Below are 24706 nucleotides of genomic sequence, written 5' to 3' on the forward strand. Positions count from 1 at the left end.
AACTATGGAAGCAGTCCACGTGTCCATTGATAGATGAATGGATAAAGAAGATGTGGCAGGTATGTGTGTGTGTGTGTGTACATATACTTGTGTGTATACATATATGTTTATATATATATATAAAGAGAGGTGTATTCAGTGTACCATTTATTGTTGCTTTGTAACAAACCACCTCAAACTTAGTCAAGCAAAATAATCATTGTATTATGCTCACAGATTTGTGGGTCAGGGATTCAAAAAGAGTACAGTGGAGATGGCCCCATGGCATCTGAGACCTCTGCTGGAAAGACCCACATGCTGGAGATGGCTCAATGTCTGGTTGAAACCAGCTGCAAGTGTCTTTGGTGGTTTTCCTAGGAATTGACTTTGATCTCAGCTGGGTTGTTGCCTGGAACATCCACACATGTTCTCTCCATGTGGTTTGGGTTTCCTCACAGCATGGTTGTTGGTTTCTAAGACCAAGTGTTCCCAGAGAACCAGGCAAGAGCTATATTGCCATTTATAACCTAGCCTCAGAAGGCACACGATGACATTTATACCAGAGTCAGTCAGCCATGATTCAAATGGAGGAACATACCCCCCATCTCTTAATAGGAGGAATGTTATGGTCACATTGTAAGAAGAACATGTAAGATGGGAGATATTATCGTTGCCGTCTTTGGAAAATAAAATCTGTCACACCCAGGCACCTGAGCACCACTAGAAAAAAGATGTAACACGGAAAAATTAATAAAACATCAGTTGGATCCTTGATACCACCTGACAATCCTACATCATTTCTCTGTTCAACTTGCTCCAATTTGCAATGGATATTTCAAATATCCTCTGCCATAGGTCTATATAGATAGTAGTAGACTATGTAGGTGTCACCTAACACATGTTCCGAAAACTTTTTTCTCCTGTCCATGTCCTTTAAAGAGGTGAGAGAAGCTAAACACCTACTTTCCTACCCTTGCTTGCATCTATGTGGCATAATGGTGGCCAGTGAGGTGTAAGCAGAAACTTGCTGCAGGACTTCTGGCCAAGTTCTTGCCTTAAACAAGAAAATGCTGCATGGAGTGGAGGCAGCCAGCCATATCATGACGCTCCAGGAAAGGCCAAAATATTTACAGAAATAGAGGCCCCAATATTATTGTGTCACTGAACAGATGCTGTTTTCTACCTCCTGGCTTCCTATCCTGTGAGAAAAATAAACCTTGATTTGCTTAAATCACTGATAGGCTTTCTGTGGCTGATACAACCACTCTTCACCTCCTGCCCCTCCAGTTTTTCTCTTTATTCTCCACAGATGAACCTCCATCCTTCACAGAGGGAAGGGAAGTCTTCCGATGGTCATTGACTTTCTTGCCACCAAACCTACCTACTTAACCTGCATCCACAGCCATCCTGTTTCCATCTTCCCTCCTGTTACAACAGAAGAGGGGTCCCTACTTCACAGATAGGGAATTGGGCGGTGTTACGTAGGGAGATGCCACTGTTGGATCGGTGTTTGTGACCTTATCCTCATGTTCTGGGCCTCTACCCAGTCATCAGCCATGTGGCCATGAACAGGCCAGTAAAGTAGCAAATACTTTATCAAGTAGATTCTGACCTGTGCCCAATAAAGGCTCTGCAGTTGGCGCTGGGGTGGGGTGGGGTGGTGTGTGCTAGGTGTAGGAAGGAGACAGTCCCGAGTAGAGAGAAAACTTTGCAAGATAGGGGAATGGAGCCTTGGAGGAACCAAGGGTCCCCGTGTGGCTGAGTGCAGGAAGGACTCAGGAGGCAGGTCTGGAGAAGAAGGCAGGGGCCAGAGTAAGCTCGGGTGTGTACACTAGACAGGGTCATGATTTCGGTTTTAACTCTAAATCATTGGGACAGGAAGTAAATTAATCTTTCTAAGCCTCAATGTCTACTTGGACAAATACATTTTAGAACTCTGCTTAGTGGCGTGAGAGTTCCACAAGGGCAAAGAAACACCGGTGTTTTTACCCATTTTTGTATCCACCTGGTCGGCGCTTAATAAATGTCTCATGTGGTGGGACACCTGGGTGGCTCAGTTGGTTAAGCAGCTGCCTTCGGCTCAGGTCATGATCCCAGCGTCCTGGGGTCGAGTCCCACATCGGGCTCCTTGCTCGGCAGGGAGCCTGCTTCTCCCTCTGCCTCTGCCTGCCATTCTGTCTGCCTGTGCTTGCTCTCTCCCCCTCTCTCTCTCTGATAAATAAATAAAAAATCTTAAAAAAAAAAAAAATAAATGTCTCATGTGGGTGAATGAGATCGCGGACCCCACCACCGACCTCAGCTCTTCAGTCTCTCTCCGGTTTCCCTCCTGCCCTTCCTTCCCGCCCCTTTTCTCGCCCTTCCTTTCGCTGGTTTCCCAAGCCTTCCCTCCCCTCCAATCCTCTCCTAGCTTCCCGCTTCCTCTTCCCGGCCCGCCCCTTCTCTGCGTCGCGAAGGCAGAGAGGGCGAGGCGGGCTTTACGGCAGCCGCGTTGCGGCGGGGCGGGGCGCCGGCGGCTGGCGCGCTTGGCGGCAGCGGTGGGAGGCAGGCCGGCAAGCAGGCAGACGGAGTCGCAGGCGGGTGGCGGCGGCCGTGCTTGGTAGTGAGGGCGGGAGGGAGTGAGTCACTGAGCGTGTGTGAGGGAGGGAAGGAGCAAGCGGGCGAGCGAGCAGCTCGCGCCGTTCGCCCGCAGCACCAGCCAGGCCCCGCCGCCGCCCCGCAGCCCAGCGCCGAGGCCGGGCCGAGCCGAGCTGGGTCGGGCCCGGGCCATGCTGCTCACCGTGTACTGTGTGCGGAGGGACCTCTCCGAGGTGACCTTTTCCCTCCAGGTCGACGCAGACTTCGAGCTGCACAACTTCCGCGCGCTGTGCGAGCTCGAGTCCGGCATCCCCGCCGCGGAGAGCCAGGTATGCCGGGGCAGCGAGCGGAGTCTCCCTCCGGGGCTAACCCTCCTGCCTCCGGGTCTCACGCCCTCCCTTTGCTATGGGTGAGAATTTGGGGGTGGCGGGAGCAGGATGGCCTCTCCCAGCCCGCCCCCGCGTCCGGGAAGGAGCTGGAAACGCTGGCTGCCCCCACACACGCCGAGCGTGGGGTGGGGTGCCATGGGAGGGAGCGGAGAACCTGACCGCAGACGCACCCACTGCAGCCGGAGGGGCGCGTGGACAGTTGGGCGGCCCGCCCCACCTTCTGGCTCTCTGGCCCTTTCTCCCCTAATAATCCCTCGTTTGGGGTGGTGTGGACCTACGTACATTATGAGCAGCCGTAGAATAGAAGCAGCAGCTCGAGGTTTGCAGGAATTCGTACATCCTGCTTCCCCAACCAGAAATACCAGTTTGGATCACTGTGGTAGGTTGTTGTGCATCTGCTTTTTTGGAGCGGGCTCCTGCTTAAGCAAACGTAATTTACCTTTAAATGTAGAGGTTTGCACTCTAAGTGATGGAAAAAGTTTTGAGACTTCCATTACCTTGTTTTGAGGCATTTGGAAATGCCCTGTTCTTTTTGCCCTACCACATGGCATTTCTGGTTAAATTCTTTAAAAAAAAAAAAAAAAAAAGAAAGAAAGGGCAATTTCCCCCCTTCCCCCCACCAAAGGGAGGGCAGTTATTAGTTCAATTCAAGTTGTTTGTTGCTCTGGTTTCTTCGCTGGGAGCAGGCCAGAATCTCTCTTTATTTCAGGCCATAATTCAGTTTGGCTGGGTTCAAAGTTCGTTGCTTTATGAGGATATTTTTGTGAAAACGGCCTAGTATATTCTGGGTGTGATTCACCTGTTTCATTTCCCTACCCAGCTGGAAGGAAGTTCATCTGCTCTAACATTTCAAATAAGCAAAGTAATTTATTCTCAAAATGCCTTGAGGCTGCCCCCAAACAGAATTGGTGACGATAACTCTGGCCTTCACGCTAAAACATTTAAATCTTAACTTGATAAGTGGACCTTGGAGGACATGGTCTGAACATTAAGAAAATTATAGAAGTCCTGCAAGGCCCCAGAATATAAATCTTGATTTCCTACTGCAGTTATGAAATAGTTCCAAAAACTATTGCCTAACTACAGCGTGTTCTGCCCTGTGTTATAGTAAACAGATGCGTCAATATTTTGTTCAGAAGCGAGTATGATTCCTTTACAGTATGTGAACTTTGGAACCTTGGCATAAAGCTGAATATCAAAGATTTTGTTTCAAGGTGCAAAGTGTCACTCAAATAGGTCAACTGATGAAAGTTACAAAGAACTTGGTAAAAGGGATTCTTTGAGCCTTTTTCTGTAAACAGCTAATCCACAAAAACTGAGGAACCAGTTCCTGTTAGTGAATCCCTCAAGTGGAGAGCTAGGAAAGGACAGCTTAATTAGGGAGGGACACTCAACTCTTAAAATATTTGAAGGTGGCTTTTCTCTTATGCTGGTTACACTCACCAGCTGGTGGGGGAAATAAAAAATTAAGATGTAAGTTGATTTTGTTGTTATTAGGACTTGGAAGAAGATGAAGGTTGGCACTGCCTCAGATCCTGCCGGTTTTGAGTGAAGAGTGTGTCAGATTGGCACAGCGCAGGGTGTGAGGAGTACCTCAGTCACTGAACAGTCAGGCTGACTCCAGATTTCTTTCTTATTCCTTAGGTCACCTTTGGGCATTTACTTCCTTCCCAAGCCAGATTAGCATATGCAAACCTGGGCTCCTGGTACTGTGAACCTTGTATTACAGAGCGGTAAACAGCTCCTGTGTTTCAAGTTCGTTCCTGTTGGCTCCATTGTAACCTAACACAGATCTATTTTAAGATGTCTGGTGGTCGGTTGTCTTTTCAGTTGTTTGCCCATCGGGCAGGAACAGGATCCACCCCAGACACTTGAGTCATTTCCCTTCACCAAATCATAATAGTAAGCATCGTTAGAGTTCTTACCTACAAAAATGTCGCTTACGCGAGGCCCCGCTCCCACCCCTTTACCTCCCAGATTCTCCCCTATTACTCATTTTCCCTTTCTTCCTTTCACAGTTCTCTTGGTCTCTTGACCTCTCTCCTCTTAGTTACCTTCTCCATTCTCATTCCTTCTCCTCCATTTTTAAAGGGATTTTTTTTCTTTTTAATGTTCCTGACTATTCTTTCCCATCAAGATCTCCACCACTGATGTCCAAACTTTTTTGGTTATGTATCCCTCTGAGTAAAATGTTTGGGAACATACATCTTTGTGATATATAAAAAGTTACGAACATTATGAACACATGTGATACACATTGTATATATATTTGCACATATATGTATATAACTGGAAACATCAGTTATGTAATACACATGAAGGAATACCTTGTGTCCATTATGAACAACCATAAGATAGAATTTAAGGAAGGATGAACTCAAATAAATGGAAATGAAAATTCCAATACTGTTCTGTTCCTTCATATTTAAAGAATTGCTTTGCATGCCTTCCCTGCATTGAGGAACACTGGTTTTGAATTCAGTCTTCCACATCAGCCTCAGTAGTGCCTAAGTATGCACTTGGAAAAGGTGTTAATTTTTAACAGCTCTGGTCTGATTATAGTAGTTATAATGTGACGATAACAAATTTAGACTAGAAACTATCTCTGCTTGTTAAAGCTGGGCATGTTCCATCTCTTAATACAAGTGTGGGCTTGGAAGCCCGTCATGGCTCTGTTTGATACTTTGATGCAGACTTGGCTGGGCAAACTTCAAAGAATTATCAGAACTTAGCTTCACTTTAAATTAACGTCTTTGTATTTTTGAAACATCATTATAATTTACCCCTGTAGGTGGCATGTGATAAAGACGTGTGCAGAATGTGTAAGGACTCTGAAATGAAAGGCATATTTAAATACCAAATAATAGCAGTGACTGTATGATCCTGGAAAAGCAGCTCTGTACACAGCATGACTTGTGGTTTGTAAAGCACTGTTTTAAATCCGTGGAAACTGAAATCTTCTGTTGTAGCTGGTTTAGACATGTTTATTTTCGCAGGTAATTTTTTTGTTCGTAGGTAATGTCCCCCCCCCCCATAAATACTACATATTCATTGTTGAGAATGAACAATGTAACTTACAGGAAAAGATAAGGACAGTAAGTTACTACCTCATAACTCCCGAATAACTGCAGTTTGCTTAAGATTTTATTTATTTGAGAGAGAGGGAGCGAGAGAGACCACGAACATGGGGGAAAGGGTGAAACAAGCTGTCCACTGAGCAGAGAGCCCAACATGGGACTCAGTCCCAGGACCCTGGGATCATGACCTGAGCTGAAGGCAGAGGGTTTACCCTCTGAGCCACCTGGGCACCCCTGCAGTTTATTTTTTAGTGGATTTTTTTTTCTGTGCTTACTTCCTTTTACATATGTTTCTTTTAAACACGATGGCCTGAACTACACTAACAGTTTCAACTTTCTTTGTTCCCTCAACACTACATTGTCACCATTTTCCCATTACATATCACATTCTTCAAATTTATCATTTTAATGGCTATATCATATACCATCCTATCGATGTACTACAATTTATTTAACAATTTCCTTATTGCTGAGCATTTGAGTTGGGGAAAATTGGAATCAGTTATGAGTATCATTTTCATGGATATCTATATACCTAAGGCTTTGTCCCCATTTCTGATTATTTTCTCAGGATATATTCTTAGATACGGAATTGCCAGGTCTTTTGAAAGGCTCTTGGTAACTGTTGCCAAATTGTTTTCCAGCAGGGCTGTAAAAGTCAAGCTGTTGCATGAAATAGTTCATGTAGACCACTTGACATACAATGGGCTTTCTGTTACTGGTAGATACTATTATGTAGCCATTCAGATGTGAGTCCAAAGATTTTGTGGCCAGTGTCTGGTCCTTACTGCTAGAAACATATTGCGATTTCTGCTGATTGAAGGCTCTCATTCAGAGACCGGGAAATGTTTGATACCATGCTTACAGGTCCTGGAGTTGTTTTAATCATACTGTTGTTGAATGTTCTTTGAGAGGAGAATTCCATCTCGAGGGTGACCCCTCTGGAGTAAGTCCTCGCAGGTGGGCCACTTCCACAGCTAGAGACTCGCAGCAGGATCAGTTTTCCTGTTTGATGTTCTCATCACTGGCAAAACTAGAATTTTTAGCTTTGTGGCCTTTGAGTTGAGTGTTTGGGTAGGAAGCATCACCAGTGCCATTACTGACACTCAGTTTGTTTTGACTGGTAGAAATTTGAAACCATTGGTCTGATATTCTGTTAAGCTAGAAGATCATTCAGACTTATTCTAGGACTTAAGCTATAAAAAGATTGTCTTTCTTAGACTTTTAAACCTGTCTTAACAAAAAGAAATCCGTTCTTTGTTACAATTTCAGCTAAGCTTTTGTTTATCTCATGTGTGTCCTTGACTCAAATGGAGTATGCCTGCTGCTCTGTCAGTGTGAAGGGTCTTTGCTCCTCAGCCACATTCTCCAGTCGAGTATTTTTAGGAAGTGGGGCAGATAGCAATATTCCACACTTCCTATATGTGTTTGGTGCTGGTTATTACCTGGATCTTATTGTTAGATGAGGCTGTCTTACTTTGCAAAAAAATTACATTGTCTGCGGAGCAAAGACTGTGTTAAAGGAACACTGTGGAGTGATGTACGCTGTCTACAAGGTGGGAGACCAGAGGGAGCAGTTGCGAGCGTTCTTCTTGCATCCAGGGCAGGGGATGCAGTGAGCAGTGGACAGGGTTTAGATCCCTTTGGTGAGGATAGGCCCTTAGTGGATGGCTTGCTAGCTCTTGTTCAGGTCACCCGGTGATGCCCCAGGCCACTTTGGACTTAGGTTTGGGGAAGCTGTATGTGGTCCTTAGGGAAGATTATGGGCTCTGTAGTCAGGCAGACATGGTTCCACTCTTCTCTAAGAGCTGTGTAGTCTCAGGTCACTGAACTCTGTATCCGTTTCCCTGTGCATAAAATGGGAACAACAAGGCCCACCTCATAAAATGATTGACACTTTCATGAGAGGACGTTGGGAAGTGGGAGACCTCAAGAAGCCATTCTGATAGAAGTGCACATGGCAGTGGTGTTTGATTGTGGCTCCTCAGGCTGAAGAGATGCCAGTGACCTAGTGGCCCGGAGCATTCTGATGCTGCTGAGTTTGATTTCCTGTTGTTGATAAATGTTCTTTTATAAGTCCAGTTAGAATGTGTCCACTGACTATCTCTGAATATACTGATAGTTAAGTTTTTGTACCCGGAAAATTAAGGAGTGGGCTGTGGACCACTTGGTCCCTTCCTTGTGGTGGCTTCACCGTGTTGCTGCCACCTTGTAAGAGCTGCCTGCGTGGCGTTTCTCTTGACAAGCCTCTTCTTGCTGCATACGCCGACCTGTGACACTTGTCCCTTTCGATTTCCGGTAGTTTTCCCAGCAATCCCACACGTTGCTGTAGGACTTTCAGGTCGTATTGCAAACAGTCTGTGTTGATTCTGTTGTACCTTTACCGTGTGGCGCTTAAATAAGGGAGAAGCAGAGAGTGTGACCAGATTGATGGAATGATGCCTGCAGTCTCTTGTAACATGTTTGAACTCTGTAGGTTGAGGGTAAGAACAAACATTACTTTTTCTAGTCATGTATAGAATTTATAAAGTATCGGCATCCCTACAAACTCTGAAATCAGTTTCTTGTGCATCCTCAGAAGTATTCGGTTTTGGAAATTCGGTTTCCTGTTCGTCCTGTTCCTCACGTCAGTGCAAATTCTGCAAGCAGATAGGACAGCTCGTTTTTCCATGTACAGATCCTGTACTTTTCAGGTTCTGTGTCAGGCAGTCTGACTGTGAAAGCTTTGAGGACACAAGAGGAAATGCTGTAAAATGGTAGTGGGGCAGAAAGACCTGGAAGGGACAGCTGTAGTGATTCTCGAGCCCCACCTGCTTGCTTGACAAATGGGGACTGTGAAGCCTGGACCAGCTGAGGGACGTGGCCCCTCTCAGAGCCAGGACAGGACTCAGGCTCCTCCGTTGGCCTGTGGCCTGGTGCAGAGCCAGTCGTTAGGGAGAAAGCCTTTCAAAGCCAGAGTTTGCTCTGAATGCCCCTCGGGGGCATGTGACAGTGTGGGGTAGGTTTCGTGTGCCTTCGTGGTAAAAGCACCCTGTGTCCTCCTACCCCGTGCTTCGTGCAGCGCGGTGCTTTGTCTGCGTTTCTGCTCTCAGGTTTTCTTCAGTGTTGGTCGCACCTCGTAAAAATGTTTTTATTAGTAGTACATCCCTGATCCTTTTTGCCGTCTGTGTTTAGTTGTTCTTTTCTGAATTTCTTCCCCTTTCATCTTCCAGTCGTAAGTGTGACCGAGCTTTGGGAATGGTAGGAGGGATGCAGAGCAGGTGGTGTTTGGAAAACTCGCAGACGTGCTGGTGTGCAAGATCATTTAGAAGTGGACACACTGGGTGTCATGTCCAGCTTGGTGACTGTAATTAACAGTGCTGTATCATGTACTTGAAAGCTGCTAGGAGAGTCCATGTTTGAAATTCTCATGTCACACGTGCGCGCATGCACACACACACCCGGCATTTGAGATATGGCGAGCAAAACAAAATCCTGCCCTCAAGTAGCTTACGTTTTAGTGGGGGCAGAAAGACAATAAATAGATTTATAGGGGCGCCTGGGTGGCTCACTGGGTTAAAGCCTCTGCCTTCGGCTCAGGTCATGGTTCCAGGGTCTTGGGATTGAGCCCCGCATCGGGCTCTCTGCTCAGCGGGGACCCTGCTTCCCTTCCTCTCTCTCTGCCTGCCTCTCTTCCTGCTTGTGGATCTCTGTCAAATAAATAAATAAATAAATAATCTTTAAGAAATAGATTTATAGTATGAGAGGTGAGGGTACATTTTATTTTATTTTTATTTTTTTAGATTTTATTTATTTATTTTACAGAGATGACAAGTAGGCAGAGGTGGGGGGAAGCAGGATCCCCACCGAGTGGAGAGCCTGATGTGGGGCTCAGTCCCAGGATCCTGAGATCTTGACCTGTGCCAAAGGCAAAGGCTTAACCACTGAGCCACCCAGGCACTCTGAGGGTACTTTTTAAATAGACTGATGAATGAAGGGGTCTGAAAAGGTAATGTTTGATCAGAGACCTTAAGAGAGAATGACTGGGGAGCACCTGGCTGGCTCAGTCGGCAGAGCATGCAACTCTTGATCTCAGGGTCGTGAGTTCAATTTCCACATTGGGCATAGAGCCTACTTCTAAAAGGAGATGACTGGGAAAAGAACATTCCTTAGGTAGAAGAGCAAGAGAAACAGTCCCAGAGGGAAATTGATCATGTTATTTGGGAACAGCAATTACAGTATGAGATGAAGTCAGAAGGAGAGCCAGGGACCCAAATGGTTTGGGCCTATTTCGTAACGGGAAGGACTTGGGCTTTTTGTTCCAGGTGTGATTGGAAACCACTGGGGGGTTTTGAGCAGGGACTGACGTCTGATGAAAAGGGACGCTGGACGTAGTCTTCCTGCTTTGTGCCATGTTACTTCTCAGTGCTTTCTACAGTACAATCTTTTCTGGTCATAGATTGTCTATGCTGAAAGACCTCTCACAGACAACCACAGATCGCTGGCTTCCTACGGCTTGAAAGATGGGGACGTTGTGATTTTACGACAGAAGGAGAACGCCGACCCTCGACCTCCAGTGCAGTTTCCAAGTAAGACATCCCTGACACCAGCATCAGGAGAGTGTAACGTGGGCCGGAGCAGTGGACTGCCTGCGGGTTCAGAGTGCAGGGTACAGGCTCTGACTGCCCGTTGGTTGCCGTGTAACCTCGGATGTGTTAACTTTCCTACGTCCGTTTCATCACCAGCTGTGAGATAGGCTGTGAGAATAGTGCACTCGCAACCTCTGGCACACAGCGTGTCCGCGATAAACGTTCGCTTCTAAACTTTATCCTTGGGAAGGACTTAGGAGGCCACCGCTGCCTGTGATTCCTGACTGACTTTTGCTACTTTGTGCCTGGCCTGCTGCTGGTAGTCAGCCAGGCACGTGCCCCTCCGTTACGTGGTCTCATCACTGTTGTGGGGGAAGAGATTCCTCTTTATAATTTGTTATCACTAATAGATGAAGCTCTGATTTTAAGTAATGTCTTCAGTGTTATGTAGCTAATAAATGAAGACATGGGAACAAAATGTGGTATTTTTTCCCGTTATACTGACCTTTAAGAGCATTAAGCCGCCAGACCACCAAATTCTGTTCCTTCCCTGCCAGCCATGTTAATCCTGTGAAAGGCAGCTGTTGTCTGTCTTGATGTTCCGTCCAGATTAGGGGTTTATAATCTGGAATCTGTGCATTGGGATTTAGAGTGATTCTGTGTCCTTGAAAGAATCACAGAATTGGGTGGCTTCGCACATGTGTGCATTTGATGGAGAAAGAGTCTGTAGCTTTCCTCAGATGCTCAGAGGGGTTCCTGATCTGTAGAAAGTTGACAGGGTTTTGAGAGGGAACTGTTTGATGAAATGTAATAGTGTTTTCCGTTCCCTGTTATCTTTGGATAGATTTCTTTCCACAGTGTTTAGTCATTAGGATGGCTGGTTTTATGGTTTGTGGTAACAGCTGATGGGTGTCTGGGTGACGATGACAAACCCTAGCTCGGAACACAGTGCTTCCATTCAGCCTGAAACTGGGGCTGTGACCATGATGCGCTGTTCTCCCGGATCGGGGTTACAGCAGTCCCTCAGGGCTACTGTTAAACTTTAGAAAGAGCTGGGATTCGAACATGCCAGTCAACAAAAACCAAGTCTGCCTTTGGTTAATTTGGTGAGATGGTTAGTTCTAGAAAGTGACTGGTTTTTGTTTTTTGTCCCCCCCCCCCCCCCCCCCCCCGCACTGTCCCATGTGGACCAGACAGCCAGTAGGTGGGGGTGGCGAGGGGATCTTGGTCTATCAGGTAAACAGGTTTCTCAGAATTACTTTGAAGTGAATGGACTCTCAAGATAAGTGTAACAGGGTTAGAGATAAAATTTCTCGACCCACAGAGAAGGCCCGCCCCTGTGTTTTGCCTGTTGGTATAGATTAACTCCCTCAAACGTGTACACGCACACATAAACATTTACTAGCTGCCCGCTGAGGTCTGTTTGGAGAAAGTGTCTAGTTGAACCCGTGCTAAGAGGCAGAAACTGACGCTGGAATTTAAGGATTCCCTCCTTCTGTTGATGTCCCATACGCTTCAGGACGGCCTCAGACTTGGGACAGGAGTGACCCTCAGATACATTTTTGGGATTGAGGAGATGCAGCTCCACTCAGTTCTAGCGCCCCATTCTCGCTCTGCTCTGCTTTTTCTTTGCTAAGGTAAAAACTCCTTTTTAAGTAACAGCTATATTGAGATGCCATTCATATACCATAAGTTCACTCATTTAAAGGGTACAGTTTGGGGCGCCTGGGTGGCTCAGTGGGTTAAAGCCTCTGCCTTTGGCTCGGGTCATGATCTCAGGGTCCTGGGATCGAGCCCCACATCGGGCTCTCTGCTCAGCGGGGAGCCTGCTTCCCCCTCTCTCTCTGCCTGCCTCTCCACCTACTTGTGATTTCTGTCAAATAAATAAATAAAATCTTAAAAAAAAAAGGGTACAGTTCATTGATTTTGAGTATATTCCAAGTTGTGCAGCCGTCACTACAATCAACTGTAGCACATTCTCATCACCTTAAAAATAAACTGTACCCATTAGCAGTCATTCCCCATCTGCCTCCAAGCCTCCTGGCCCCGGGCAACCATCAGTCTACCTTCCGTCTCTGTGTATTTTCCTATTCTGGACATTTCATATAAATGGAATCATATAATATGTGGGTCCTTTGTGTAAGACTCCCTTTTATTTTCCTTTCATTTTAATAGGGTCAGCCCAGCCTGCATTTTAGAACCTGGGAATTGTATCCTTTAACTCGGTTCTATCTTTTGGTGACCTAAGCACTGGGAGAGAACCTGAACATGTTCCTTTTTCTTCTGTTTGTCTCTCCTGTAGAACAGTTCTACCTGCTAGCTCCCCAGGGCATAAGAGTTAGCAGTGATGCACAGATGAAAGCATAAATTCCGACGACGAATGTGTTCAGCAGAAACTTGTAGAATTTTACATCTAAAATGGATTCAGGTCCCTTGGATTGTATAGTATTCTTTCCCCAGGGTGTGCAGGCTCTTTGAAACATGTCAAAGCGGACTGGGATTTTTCTCAAGAATTACATTCAGAATTATGTGGTTATATTTATTGAGACTAGCTTTAATGTTTTAAAAGCACAAATAAGTAAAAACTTGTCATCTCTCCTGGGATACTGTATAAGCCAAAAATCTAGGGTTACTACCACTGTCGGCACCCCCTTTTCTATTCTTGCCTGTGGGTTCACCCAGACTGCGGTTAGTTGAGAGTGGGAGCAGGGCCAAGGTCAGATGTCTACAGTTAACCATTTACGACATGCCATGTACCAGCAAGTGCTGTTCCCTTCAAATGCTTGTTTTGATGGAGTCACTGGAAGTAAACTTTGAACCGATTTTCCCCAACAGACTTACCCCGCATAGACTTCCGTAGTATAGCCGTGCCCGGCACGTCAGGCTCCCGGCAGCGCCAGCCACCAGCACAGCATTCCCACTCATCTCCTGGAGACATAGCTTCATCTCCTCAGGGCTTGGACAATCCGGCCTTGCTCCGAGACATGTTGCTGGCCAACCCCCATGAGCTGTCCTTGCTGAAGGAACGCAACCCGCCCTTGGCAGATGCTCTGCTCAGTGGAGACCTTGGTAAGCTTACTCATATGGAAGACTGGCAAGCTGACCCGAGGGGAAGTGGTTCCATCGCAGCACGTGTGGAGAAACTCAGGCAGCTGGTGTGTTCGAGCCTCCGCATCATGCGATTGCTTGAACCTACCAGGTGCTCTCTGAGAGGTAGATCCGGGCTAGTGTCAAGGGCTGAGTTTACTGGCAGTAGCGAGAGAATTCTACATCTGCATGGAGTTTTGAAATCCAGCTTGACCAGCCTCCTCCATTGACCTTTTTTTCAGATTGTTTTCACAGCGCATAACCTGGGTACTCCTATTTTAACCTGTTCAGTTAGACCCTCAGTTTGAGAGCACACCTAGTAACCCAGCTTGCTGCCAGGTGAAATGCTTTCAGTTACAGAAAACATGTCTGGTGCCATCAGCCTGTATGGTAAAATGGAATGAACCCTTTTATTTTCTCCCGCCCCAAGTTTAATGGGAGCAGGGTTGTTGCCAACAGCTTGTTTGGAGCTGTATTTGATCCATTCTTATATTAAATAGAACATTTATTTTTAGTTAGCTTCATGAATAAAGTTTTTCTCTGTAAATTTCTCTAGTTTTATTCTTGGGCTTATGAAACGGTACTGATTAAATTTTAAAACATGACAGACACTTAATAGCTCATTCTTCAGTTGACCATCTTTTAAATCGAGGTAATACTTACCTAACAGAAACGCACAGATTTTTTTTTAAGTATACTTTCATTGAGTTTTGGCAAACTCAATGTGACCACCCTAGTCAAGATCTAGAACGTTTTTCTCACTCCAGAAGTTCCAGTATATTCTCTGCGGCAAGTCAGTTTCCTCCCCTGATGGGCTGCTGCCATTCTGATAATTGTGGTTTCGATCTTCATGTAAATGGAATCGTACACTGTGTCCTCTCTCATGGCAGACTTCTTTTGCTCAGCTTAATGTGTTTCAGATTCATTCATGTTGTGTGTGTTAATAGTTCATATGACCATTATTCTGGTGTCTTTGATTTCTTATGTAGCAGATCTAGTCACCAAAGACCACGGGGATGGCAAGTTGAAGTTTATACATTTTTATTCATCCTCATTTAAGAAATAGCAAAATTAAGGTGGTTCTTGTAACACATTTTCTAGCAAGCAATATTTCCTTTTCACTCATTTTCCTGCCTGTTATTCACCAGGTCAGATAGGTAGGCTAACAGTAGTTTGCACTTAACTTACCTGGCTTAAGGCAGAGGCTGTTATAAAGGGAATGAAACTAGAGGAAAAACAGGGTTGTGGTGCATGGTTTTCAGTGGTGGTGGTGACGTTGGTGGGTTTTTTGTTTTTTAATTGAAATATAGTTGACACACAACGTTACCGTAGTTCACGTGTACAACAAACACCGTGATTCATCAGGTCTGTGCCTTACGTTGTGCTCACTGCAGACACACTGCTTGTCACCACACAAACACTATTACCATACCACGGACAAGATCCCCTGTTGTCATGCTGTTTTATCTCTAGGTAATAGGTTCATAAGGGCGGCCAGGGAGGAAAGCAGCGCAGCCATTATCTGCCACACAGATAGTCCTTTCCATTCATTTCAATTGAAATATTGTTATCTCTGGGTAAAGACACTACAATGGATAACTTCTTACAGGAAGAAATGATTTTTGCAAAGACTTAATTTCTTCATATTAAATTTAGGTGACGTACGTAGTCTTGCCTCAGAAAATAGCAAGTAAGTATACTTTCATTGAGTTTTGGCAAACTCAATGTGACCACCCTAGTCAAGATATAGAATGTTTTTCTCACTCCAGAAGTTCATTTAAAATAATTCTTAGGCATCCTTTCTGCATCTCTTTACAGTTGTATCTTGAGAAACTGTTTGATCTGGAAGAGTACTAATGAAGAATGGAAATAGAGCGGTACTCAAGATTTTCTCCCTTATTTTTGTAGAGAAATTTTCTAGGGTCCTGGTGGAGCAGCAGCAGGACCGAGCCCGGAGAGAGCAAGAAAGGATTCGTCTCTTTTCTGCTGACCCTTTTGATCTTGAAGCTCAGGCAAAAATAGAAGAAGATATAAGGTAATGACCCTTTTCCTAAAGAGCGAACTTTAGAGAATCCAGAGTTCCCAAATGACAGGTGACCCTGTGTCAGTCGGGCATCTGCTCTGAAGCAGCCTCCTTGTTTTTGTATTTGAGAGAGCAGTTCCGCCTTTTAGGTCTTCTTTCCTCTTCCGTTTTCCTCACACGTTGATTCAACGTATGACAGTGGCACAAGTACCTAACTTAATGACGTTCTCTTCTAAAAGTTGAGTGAAGATTCCGGGACTGGCCCACAGTGCATCAGCAGAGCAGCTGCAGGTAGGTGACTACAGGACTGAGCAGCGGCCCCTGCTTGGTGAGACTGTTCGGGCAGCTCCACAGGCTGCCTGATTGCAGTCTCCGTCCGTAGACATAATGCGTGAGCCCTAGTTAAATTAAACCCAGGCTTGGGTGCAATCTTGGATCAGAGAGCGATCTCTGGACAGATGGAACTCTGTGGTCCTAGGGCTGTTTGCCTCCTGCAGCTCTTGCACTGGCCTCAGTGGACAGCTCTAGCTTCCCTAATGCTGTGGTCCTCACCTGGGGCTACATTAAAATCACATAAGAGGCTTTAAAACTGTAGGTGCTTGTGCTCTCCCCTCAAATCTGATGGATCAGAATCTTCAGAGGTAGGGCCAGAGCAGGTACAGTGATGCTGATGACAGCCTTGGTCACATTACTGTCACGAGCTAGATGCTCTTCAGCCCCTTAGAATGGAAGGACAGCCGCCCCCCCACCCCCATTCCGTTTTTGTTGCAAATGGTGAAGGCCTTAGTATAGTCTTCCCTGTCTTTTCCGTGTTCTTGGTTTTCTGTGGCTAACTATAGTCTCCAAGCAGATAGATCAGAAGATCAGTAGTAGCTTCATACCATGTCGCAAAACCTATGCCATTCATCTCACTTCTTACCACGTAGGCATTTTATCATCCCACATCATCGTGAGAAGCGTGAGTACAGTACAGTAAGGTATTTTGAGAGAGACGCATTCATAGAATGTTTACTGCAGAATATTACAGTTTTTCTATTTTATTATTATTGTTGCTTCTCACTGTACGTCACTGATAAATGAAGCTTTATCTTAGGTATACGTACACAGGAAGAAATATAGTATATGTGTAGGATTTGGTACTCTTTGTGATTTCGGGTGTCCACTGGGGGTCATGGACTCTATCCCTTGCCGTATAGGAAGAACTATGTTCTTTGCAGTCATAGTCTTTTGTTACTTGAATGAAGCCCAACTTGGTCATTACATTATAATGTCAGCTTGGAAGTCAAATAATGGTTATTTTATTTTTTGTTTCTCTGACTACATCTGAAATCAGGGAAATTTAAGTTATTTGTCCGAATCAGTTGACAGCCCCCAGCCGTTCTTGTTCTTTTTGATGAAGTGCCCACATTAATTGCATCAGTATATTAGTATATGAATATCTTTGAAAAAAAAAATCTCACTAGTTAAATCTACCCAGAGAAATAGAAAAAGACATTTGTGTTCTCTGAACTAGACTCCATTGCAGCTCTAAGGGAACTTGACATAATTCTGAAGAACAGACATGTTCAATCCAGGAAGCAGGAGCAGTGGGAAGGAAAGTGGGGAGGCATCAGAGCCAAACCCTAACACTGCCCTGTCGGCAGAGTAGCAGTTAGAGGGGGCATGTTTGTGTGTCTTGCGGGAGGTGGGGGAGGTTAAGGAACTGGGGTAATGTGTACACTCTTTTTTTTCTTTTTTTAAAAAAATTTTATTTATTTATTTGACAGAGATCACAAGTAGGCAGAGAGGTGGGGGTGGGGGGTGTGGGGAAGCAGGCTCCCTGCTGAGCAGAGAGCCCAATGTAAGGCTTGTTCCCAGAACCCTGAGATCATGACCTGAGCTGAAGACAGAGGCCTTAACCCACTGAGCCACCCAGGTGCCCCAATGTGTACAGTCTTTTATTTTATTTTTTTTTAAGATTTTATTTATTTGACAGAGAGATCACAAGTAGGCAGAGAGGCAGGCAGAGAGAGAGAGAGAGAGAGGAGGAAGCAGGCTCCCTGCCGAGCAGAGAGCCCAATGCAGGACTCAATCCCAGAACCCTGAGATCATGACCTGAGCTGAAGGCAGAGGCTTAGCCCACTGAGCCACCCAGGCGCCCCGTGTACACTCTTTTAAAGAATACCTTGTGCTTCTCAAGAGATTCTCCACATATAGAGCCCAGAATAGCCAAAATGACTGGTATTATCTCAGAATCTGATTTTGCTGAAACTTAACTTGGTGGAGTCAATGCAAGGTCAGGAGTATACAACTAATTTTAGTTCATTTCTAAATTTAAGAATGTGGCATAAGAGAAGAGCCGTGTAATTCTGTCAATCGCTTCCTGCAGTTTGCTTTGGTATGCTGCACAATGATTACCCAGGGCACAACTGCACTGGGGTATGCGAGCTTGCGTATTTCCCTAGATTAAATAAACGTGCCTTCGATTTCCTGAAAAATTTCGTGTATTATTACAGAATGGCTGATAAAATGATTAGTTCAGTTGAGGGGGAGTATTACTGTGAAAAGGACAGGCACTGCAGGTTAGAGCAGGGGTTGGCAAGCTTCCCATGGATCGCCAGGCAGTAAATACTGTAGGGTTTGCAGGCCCTGCTGTCTCTGTCGCAAGGGCTCATTTGTGCCAGTGCGGTGCCAGCGTGGACCTACCTGATACGACCTCTTGGAGACCGGCAGTGCAGCTGCTCTCCTGTGGGGGTGTTTTGTTTTTTTCTTTTCTTTTTTTTAAAGGTTTTTATTTATTTGACAGAGAGAGAGTACAAGTAGACAGAGCAACAGGTGGAGGGAGAGGGAGAAGCAGGCTTCCTGCTGAGCAGGGAGCTGGATGCGGGGCTCGATCCCAGGACCCTGGGATCCTGACCTGAGCTGAAGGCAGTGGCCTAACCTGCTGAGCCAGCCAGGCATCCCGTCCCATGGGCGTTTGTTCACACAAACGGATGGTGGTCCAAACTGGTATAACTTATCCCCAGTCTGGGGCCCCCTCCTGTTTGTGCATCAGTCTTTAATTACGTTGCCCAGCCCTGCCCTCGTTCCCATTAATGTTGGTAGTGTTTGGTGTTTTTAAAAGGAGGTTGGGAATGAAGGTACAGGAGGTTGGAGAAAGCTAGAACCCCCTTTTAGATCCTTTTCATATGTGGGAATAGAATATGTCTGGTGTTTGGAGGAATGGTTTGACAGACAAGTGAACTGTGTGTGTGTGTGTGTGTGTTTCTGAGCGATAGCAGGTAACTAGAGAGACATTGCTCAGCATTTGCTGAGCATCTGCTCTTCTGTCAACACTGTGTTCTAGATGCTCTCCACCTCTTAGCCACACTATAATCGGAGCTGCTACACTCACTTAAAGGTAGAAAACCCAGTCTCGGGGATTAAGCAGAGACACAGTGCAGACCATTAACACCCATATATTATATTTGCCAACTATTTCTAACGCACCAGACATAGGAAATGTACCAGATGTCTAGTAAATCCTCTGTTAAAATTGAAGCATTCGTGAAATTCTCACATTCTACAGAATTAAAATGTCGTGACCCTTATACTCCGGAGGTTTATTCCTGTTTCTGAGCTCATAAAGGAAGCAGAACTGTTTTGCGGGAGAAAGCCATGTGCAGGCCTTCAGATTTGCAGATTTGCTGCCAGCTGCGTCTCACCACCTCACCTGTTCCAGGAGAGAGCACCGGTTCCCATTTCCATGACTCAGCTACTGTAATAGGGGCACAAGAGGTGTACAGATGTTGGGTTGGTTTTTCCCCCAGTCAGTTGAGTGAAAGGAAAACTGTGGAGGTTCCAAGGCCTTGGGGCTCGGGCAGGAGGCTGCACTGCAGGCAAAGGAAGAGCTGGTAGAGTGGCCTTATTTGACCTCCTTCTTGGGGCACACGGGCTGGTGTGGCTACAGTTCTTGGGGCGGTGGACAGCGTGGGGGTGTGGGCAGGCAAAGCTCTGGTGGCCGATGATCTTGCCGCGGGTGTGTGTCCGGGCCAGCTGGCGGGGGGACGGCTCGATGGCACCTCCCCGCAGACAGAACACCAGGTGCAGGCTGGACTCTGCGGCTGCTGTCGTCAGAGCGTCCGTCTGTCAGTGCTTTGCCCGCAACATCAGACCCTGCTCTCAGGTGGGATGCTCCCATTGACTTGGATTTTGGCTTTGATGCTCTCACTGGTATCACTAGGCTCAACCTCTAGAGTGATGGTCTTGCCCATCAGGGTCTTCTCGAAGATCAGCATCTCTGTGTCTGCTGCTCAGCAGCTCGCTGAAGAGAAAGCCAAGTCTGTTTTGAATGTTGTGACTTTGAATTAGATTCCCCTTCCTGGAAATAATGATCTTACTGTGCTTGGTTTTGGTGTGTTACAGGCAACAGAACATTGAGGAAAACATGACGATAGCTATGGAAGAGGCTCCTGAAAGTTTTGGCCAAGTAGTGATGCTTTATATTAACTGCAAAGTGAACGGACACCCTGTGAAAGCTTTCGTTGACTCAGGTGACGTCTTGGTCTTTGTCTCTCTGTCTGTCGGACATTCCGACCTGACACGGGGAGAAGGGGGGCCCTGATGCCCGTGAAAGCGGGCAGAAGCCTGGACTGCTAACGAACCTGGGAGTCACTTCACTTGCCCACCTTTTGTTTGTAACAGGTTTATTTCTTAATCGTTTCTTCATTGGTTTTGTATCATGCAGTATGTCCTTTATCTTCCTACCCCCCTGATTGGGGAGCCTGAATTTTTAGGATACCTCTGTAAGAAGTTTGCGAGTACATGGGTTTAGAAGAAGGAGCCATGAGAGGCAGCAGTGTGGGGTGTAGGTCAGACCACTACCTCATCATGGTCTGTATGGCAGCCCTTTGCCGGGAGCTGCGAGAAGTCGAAGCATGTATGAATCAGGGCTCTTGCCCTGAAAGAACTTGACTGCCAGGTCAGTAGACAGGGAGTTCCCCGCCTGAGATTGTGAATAGTGCCTATACCAGCTGGTACCTTTTCTCGCAGTAGTAACTGCTTTTCAGTCAGACCATACAGAGCACCGTGTGGGTGTGGCTCATTGGTCTCGTGTGTCTTAATCCTGGGTAGCTCGCTCAGCCTGTGAGATGGTGGGATGAGCTCCTGGAGTAGTGAAAGGCCCTGTTCAAGTATGACTTTCCTGCATTCGTTCATCCACAGCTATCTGAGCTCATGCTCAGTGTTTGTGTCTTGAGATACATACGTTCCTGAGAGAAGCACATTTGCTGATAGTCAGTTTTAAAAAAGTGTGTGTTGAATGCCGTAGGCGGGGCACTTGCGCGGAGTGTTTGGGAGGAAGACTCACCGACTAGAGCTTCATGGGGCTCGTATCAGTGAGAGACAGAAGTGTACATAAGAGACCCTAAGGGTAACATTCAACGTTTACTGAGCCCTTACTGTATGCCAGGCAGCACACTCGGTGCTTAAAATAGATCATCTTAATTTCACTTAACCTTCAGGTTACCCCAGGGAGCTGTGTTCAGCTATTAACCCTGTTTTGTAGATGAGAAAACTTAGGTGATGTCACTCTTCAGGTAGACAGAGCCCATGAGTCGTGGACTTCGGATTCAGCTCCAGATCTGTTTGATACCACAGCTCAGTGACCGCAAAAATCAGATGCATGTTGGCTAGCCGTGGAGACCACATTCTTCCTCCGACTGGGCTGCTCGGGCGTGGCTTCCCCCCCAGAGCGGGCATCGGAACTGCCCTGTCTCCACGGTCAGAGGAAGGGGCATGGAGCCGAGTCTTGAGAAAAGGCGGGAGAGTGTTGAAAGGGGGCCTTCTTGTCTTGGGCTCGCTTACTTTACAACAATAAGTAGCTTTTGTGCAGTAGAAATGGGAGAGAGGAAGAAAAGAGAGATCGCCTTCTCCGGTTTTTTTTTTTTCCCTTCCTTTTCGCTGGACCTTCTTGACTCTAACCTTCCTTAAATGCCAAGAGCTTTTAGTGCCCATAAAATGTCAGGTGCCTCGTGAGTAAAGTGAATGGGCAGTGATGGGATTGAATGAGAGGGGAGAGCCCTGGGCAAGGCCAGTCAGCTGCAGAGGAGGCGCGGTTTGACCTGGGCCTTGAGCACGAGGGGGATTCAGAGAAGGGGGGGCACTCTCTCTGCAGGAGGGTCAGCGGGAGTGAGAGGCAGAGGGAACAACTGGCTCCTGTCGAAGTGAGGGGTTTAGAACAGAGTGAAAGGCTGATAGCTGCATCTGTTCGGGCTGCTATAAAAGAAGACCATCAACCGGAGGCGGGGGGGCTCATACACAACAGATTTCCTTCTCCTAGTTCTGGAGGCTGGGGAGTTCTGGACCAAGGTACATGCAGGTTCAGTGTCTTCTGAGGACCCACTTCAAGGTCGCAGACGTTCGTCTTCCCGCTGTGTCCTCACATGGCAGAAAGAGTGAGGGCGCTCTCTGGGGTCTCTTGTACAAGAACACTCATCCCGTTCCGAAGAGTTTCACCTCCATGACCTGATCCCTCCCACACGCCCCACCTGCTGATGCAGCCACATTAGGAACGTGGTGGTTTCAACGTAGGAGTTTTGGGGGGGACACAGACATCGGTCTGTAGCAGCCGGAAGCACTTCGGCCGGGGTGAGGTGGACTGTGCAGCTGTGGCGAGGGGGTGTGAGGCTGATCTTACAAAGAGGAGGAGCCGTGGAGGATGTTTTAAGACTGAAAACAGTGACAGATCTGGAAAATTCTGTATCCCTCAGGGTCAGAGTCAGAACTATTTCCCTTGCTTTAAATTATACCTCTGCAGAGTGGTTTGGAAACCAGAGAACTTGTCCACTAGTGAGGGGAATAGGGGGTGAGCCACACTGGTTGCTATAGTTAGAAGGAAGGTAGGTCAGAAATAGAAATTGCATAAAACTTACTCACAGGGTTGGAGCAGAGTCTGAGAGTGGGGGGAAGGCTGAAAGACAGGGAGTCACGCGTGAACAGTGCCGAGTTTTATGTTGCAGGAAAGTAATTTCATGGGTAAGAGAAATCCGAGGTGAGCTCTACTTGGGGGAGAAAGGGCTTTATACCTGTTGGCTTTGAGAAGGAAATGTCCAGCACACGGCGATAGACTAGAGTCCATGGGAGACTAGGACCACATGTAGGGGAAACAGAGACCGTCTCCTGCCCAGGCCCCTCTGGCCGTACAGGTGAACACACGCAGGAAAGGACCCTGACTGCCCTCTTGTCCTGGGGCATGCTTGTTGGTGCAGAGATGGGGAGTTCAGCTCTTCCTTGTTGGAGAGACTGCAGGTTTCACCTGGTAAATTACACTGTCCCAGAGTCTGAAGTAAAAATAATCTAGTAAGATGTTTAGAGATACTTGGTGAAGACGGAGCTGAGTGTGAAGTGGTGCTTACCTTGGCGTTCCCTATCTGTAGACACGGGTTCCCCTCCAGGTGGTTTTGCTTTCTGTCTGTAACGTTTTAAAATGTCATCCAATTATTACATTTCAACAAAGTATTCTTTCGTTCCCTGCCAGGTTTCTACACTGTTTCAGATTCCAGCGAGGAACTGAAAGTTGAATTCAGTGTGGTGGGAACAGCTAAGGGCTAGCTTAAGCTCGGTGTGAGTCATTGTACTCAGACAAAAGCGTGGGGGTGTATTTGCTCTCTGCCCTGTTCTCAGGCTGCATGTTTTAATCTTAACACAAGTGTGGGCTTTGTTTTTATTCTCTGATGTTTCCCTCCACCTCCAGGTGCCCAGATGACTATTATGAGCCAAGCTTGTGCAGAAAGGTGTAACATAATGAGGCTGGTGGACCGTCGGTGGGCAGGGATCGCCAAGGGAGTGGGCACCCAGAAGATTATTGGAAGGGTGCATCTCGGTGAGCAGAGGCGCTGCGGGAGTCTTTTCAGAGTAGCAGAGTCTTAAAAATTTATTCTTCAGAGGTTTATCTGATCCGGCAAGCCTAATCCCCAGAAATGTTAAATCCTCTGTTCTGTCTGTATTACACATGTACATGTTCTAGCTGGTTATAAAAAGATCAGTCACTGTGTACTTCCGTGTTCCTGCTCCTTAGAATCCTTTTCAACTATTTGAGCTCATTTCTTTTGGTGCCTGCCTCCATATTTCAAAATAACGTGTGTGTTGTGCTATTACTGATACGTAAATACTGTAGAGAGCTGAGCCATCTAATTGAAAGGGATTGTTTTTCCATTTGTGTCTAGTATTATGTTTCTTGTAATAATTCTTTTGTTTCAGTCATTTGGGATTCTATGTGTTACTCCATCCCCAAACACTTACCTAGTTGTGTAAATCTTCCTTATGCATTTCTTCCTGTTGACGGTTCTTCTGGAGACTGGACGGTGTCCAGAACTGCGCCACAGCTGCTGTCACAGAAGTTCCCTTCCTGGGTCTCCAAGGCCGCTTTCCCCTTGCCGTTAGATCGGAGCACGCGCGTCCCTTCTCTACTCTTTGTACTCTTGCTCCTCGGCCTGTTAGAGGACAGCATCCAGTAGCTGCCCGAGAGAAAGTAAGGGAGGAAACTGAGTCCTTAAATGTCAGAGCTTGTCTTTTTGTCCTTGTATTCTACCAGTCTGGCTAAGTTGGAAATCATCTTTGTTTTCCACAGTTTTTGTCAGTGTTGCTGTAGAGAAGCTGGCTGCTGTCCCAATTCTTGATCCTTTATGTGAAAGATTTCTTTCCATTTCTGAAGCTTGCAGACTCTTCTGTGACCTCGGCGTTCTGAAATTTCGCAGGGCTGTGCTCAGCTGTAGATCTGTCTCGCGCTGTGCTGCGTCCTTCTCACTCCCTGCACGCTCCCACCTCCTGGATGCCTGTTGCTCGGGTGGAGTGACCCGTCTCTCCGGGGCTGGTCTTCTCGCTTCCTGTCTTTCCTCTCTCTCTCCCCATGCGTCCCGGGTGTGTTCATTGTTTGCCAGATTTCCTCAAACTTGCCTTCCCACCTTTCTGTTACGTTTTGCATTTATTTGACTTCTGTGTTAGATGCTTTTCTCAAACGTCTGGTGATCCTTGGCATCTGCTCATATTGAA

The 24706-nt window shown here is 46.5% G+C and overlaps 1 protein-coding gene across 3 annotated transcripts in view; it reads left to right on the forward strand.

The window, feature by feature from the left end:
* The first annotated feature begins 2499 nt into the window (after window positions 1-2499).
* Window positions 2500-24706, forward strand: part of DDI2 (DNA damage inducible 1 homolog 2) — a 44715-nt gene continuing 22508 nt past the window's right edge. Inside the window, exons 1-6 of one of the 3 annotated variants that reach the window (XM_045063797.1) lie at window positions 2500-2882; window positions 10458-10587; window positions 13423-13656; window positions 15583-15709; window positions 20081-20208; window positions 23409-23537. In XM_045063797.1, the coding sequence (XP_044919732.1) occupies window positions 2745-2882; window positions 10458-10587; window positions 13423-13656; window positions 15583-15709; window positions 20081-20208; window positions 23409-23537 (886 nt within the window). In that variant the 5' untranslated portion in view covers window positions 2500-2744. Of the gene's footprint in view, window positions 2883-10457; window positions 10588-11804; window positions 12225-13422; window positions 13657-15582; window positions 15710-20080; window positions 20209-23408; window positions 23538-24706 lie in introns of those variants that run through there. The other 2 variants (XM_045063801.1, XM_045063798.1) reach the window with 2 other exon arrangements.

This window comes from Mustela putorius, unplaced genomic scaffold (genome assembly GCF_011764305.1).
Source record: "Mustela putorius furo isolate JIRA1106 unplaced genomic scaffold, ASM1176430v1.1 tig00003853_pilon_pilon_pilon, whole genome shotgun sequence".
NCBI lineage: Eukaryota > Metazoa > Chordata > Mammalia > Carnivora > Mustelidae > Mustela > Mustela putorius.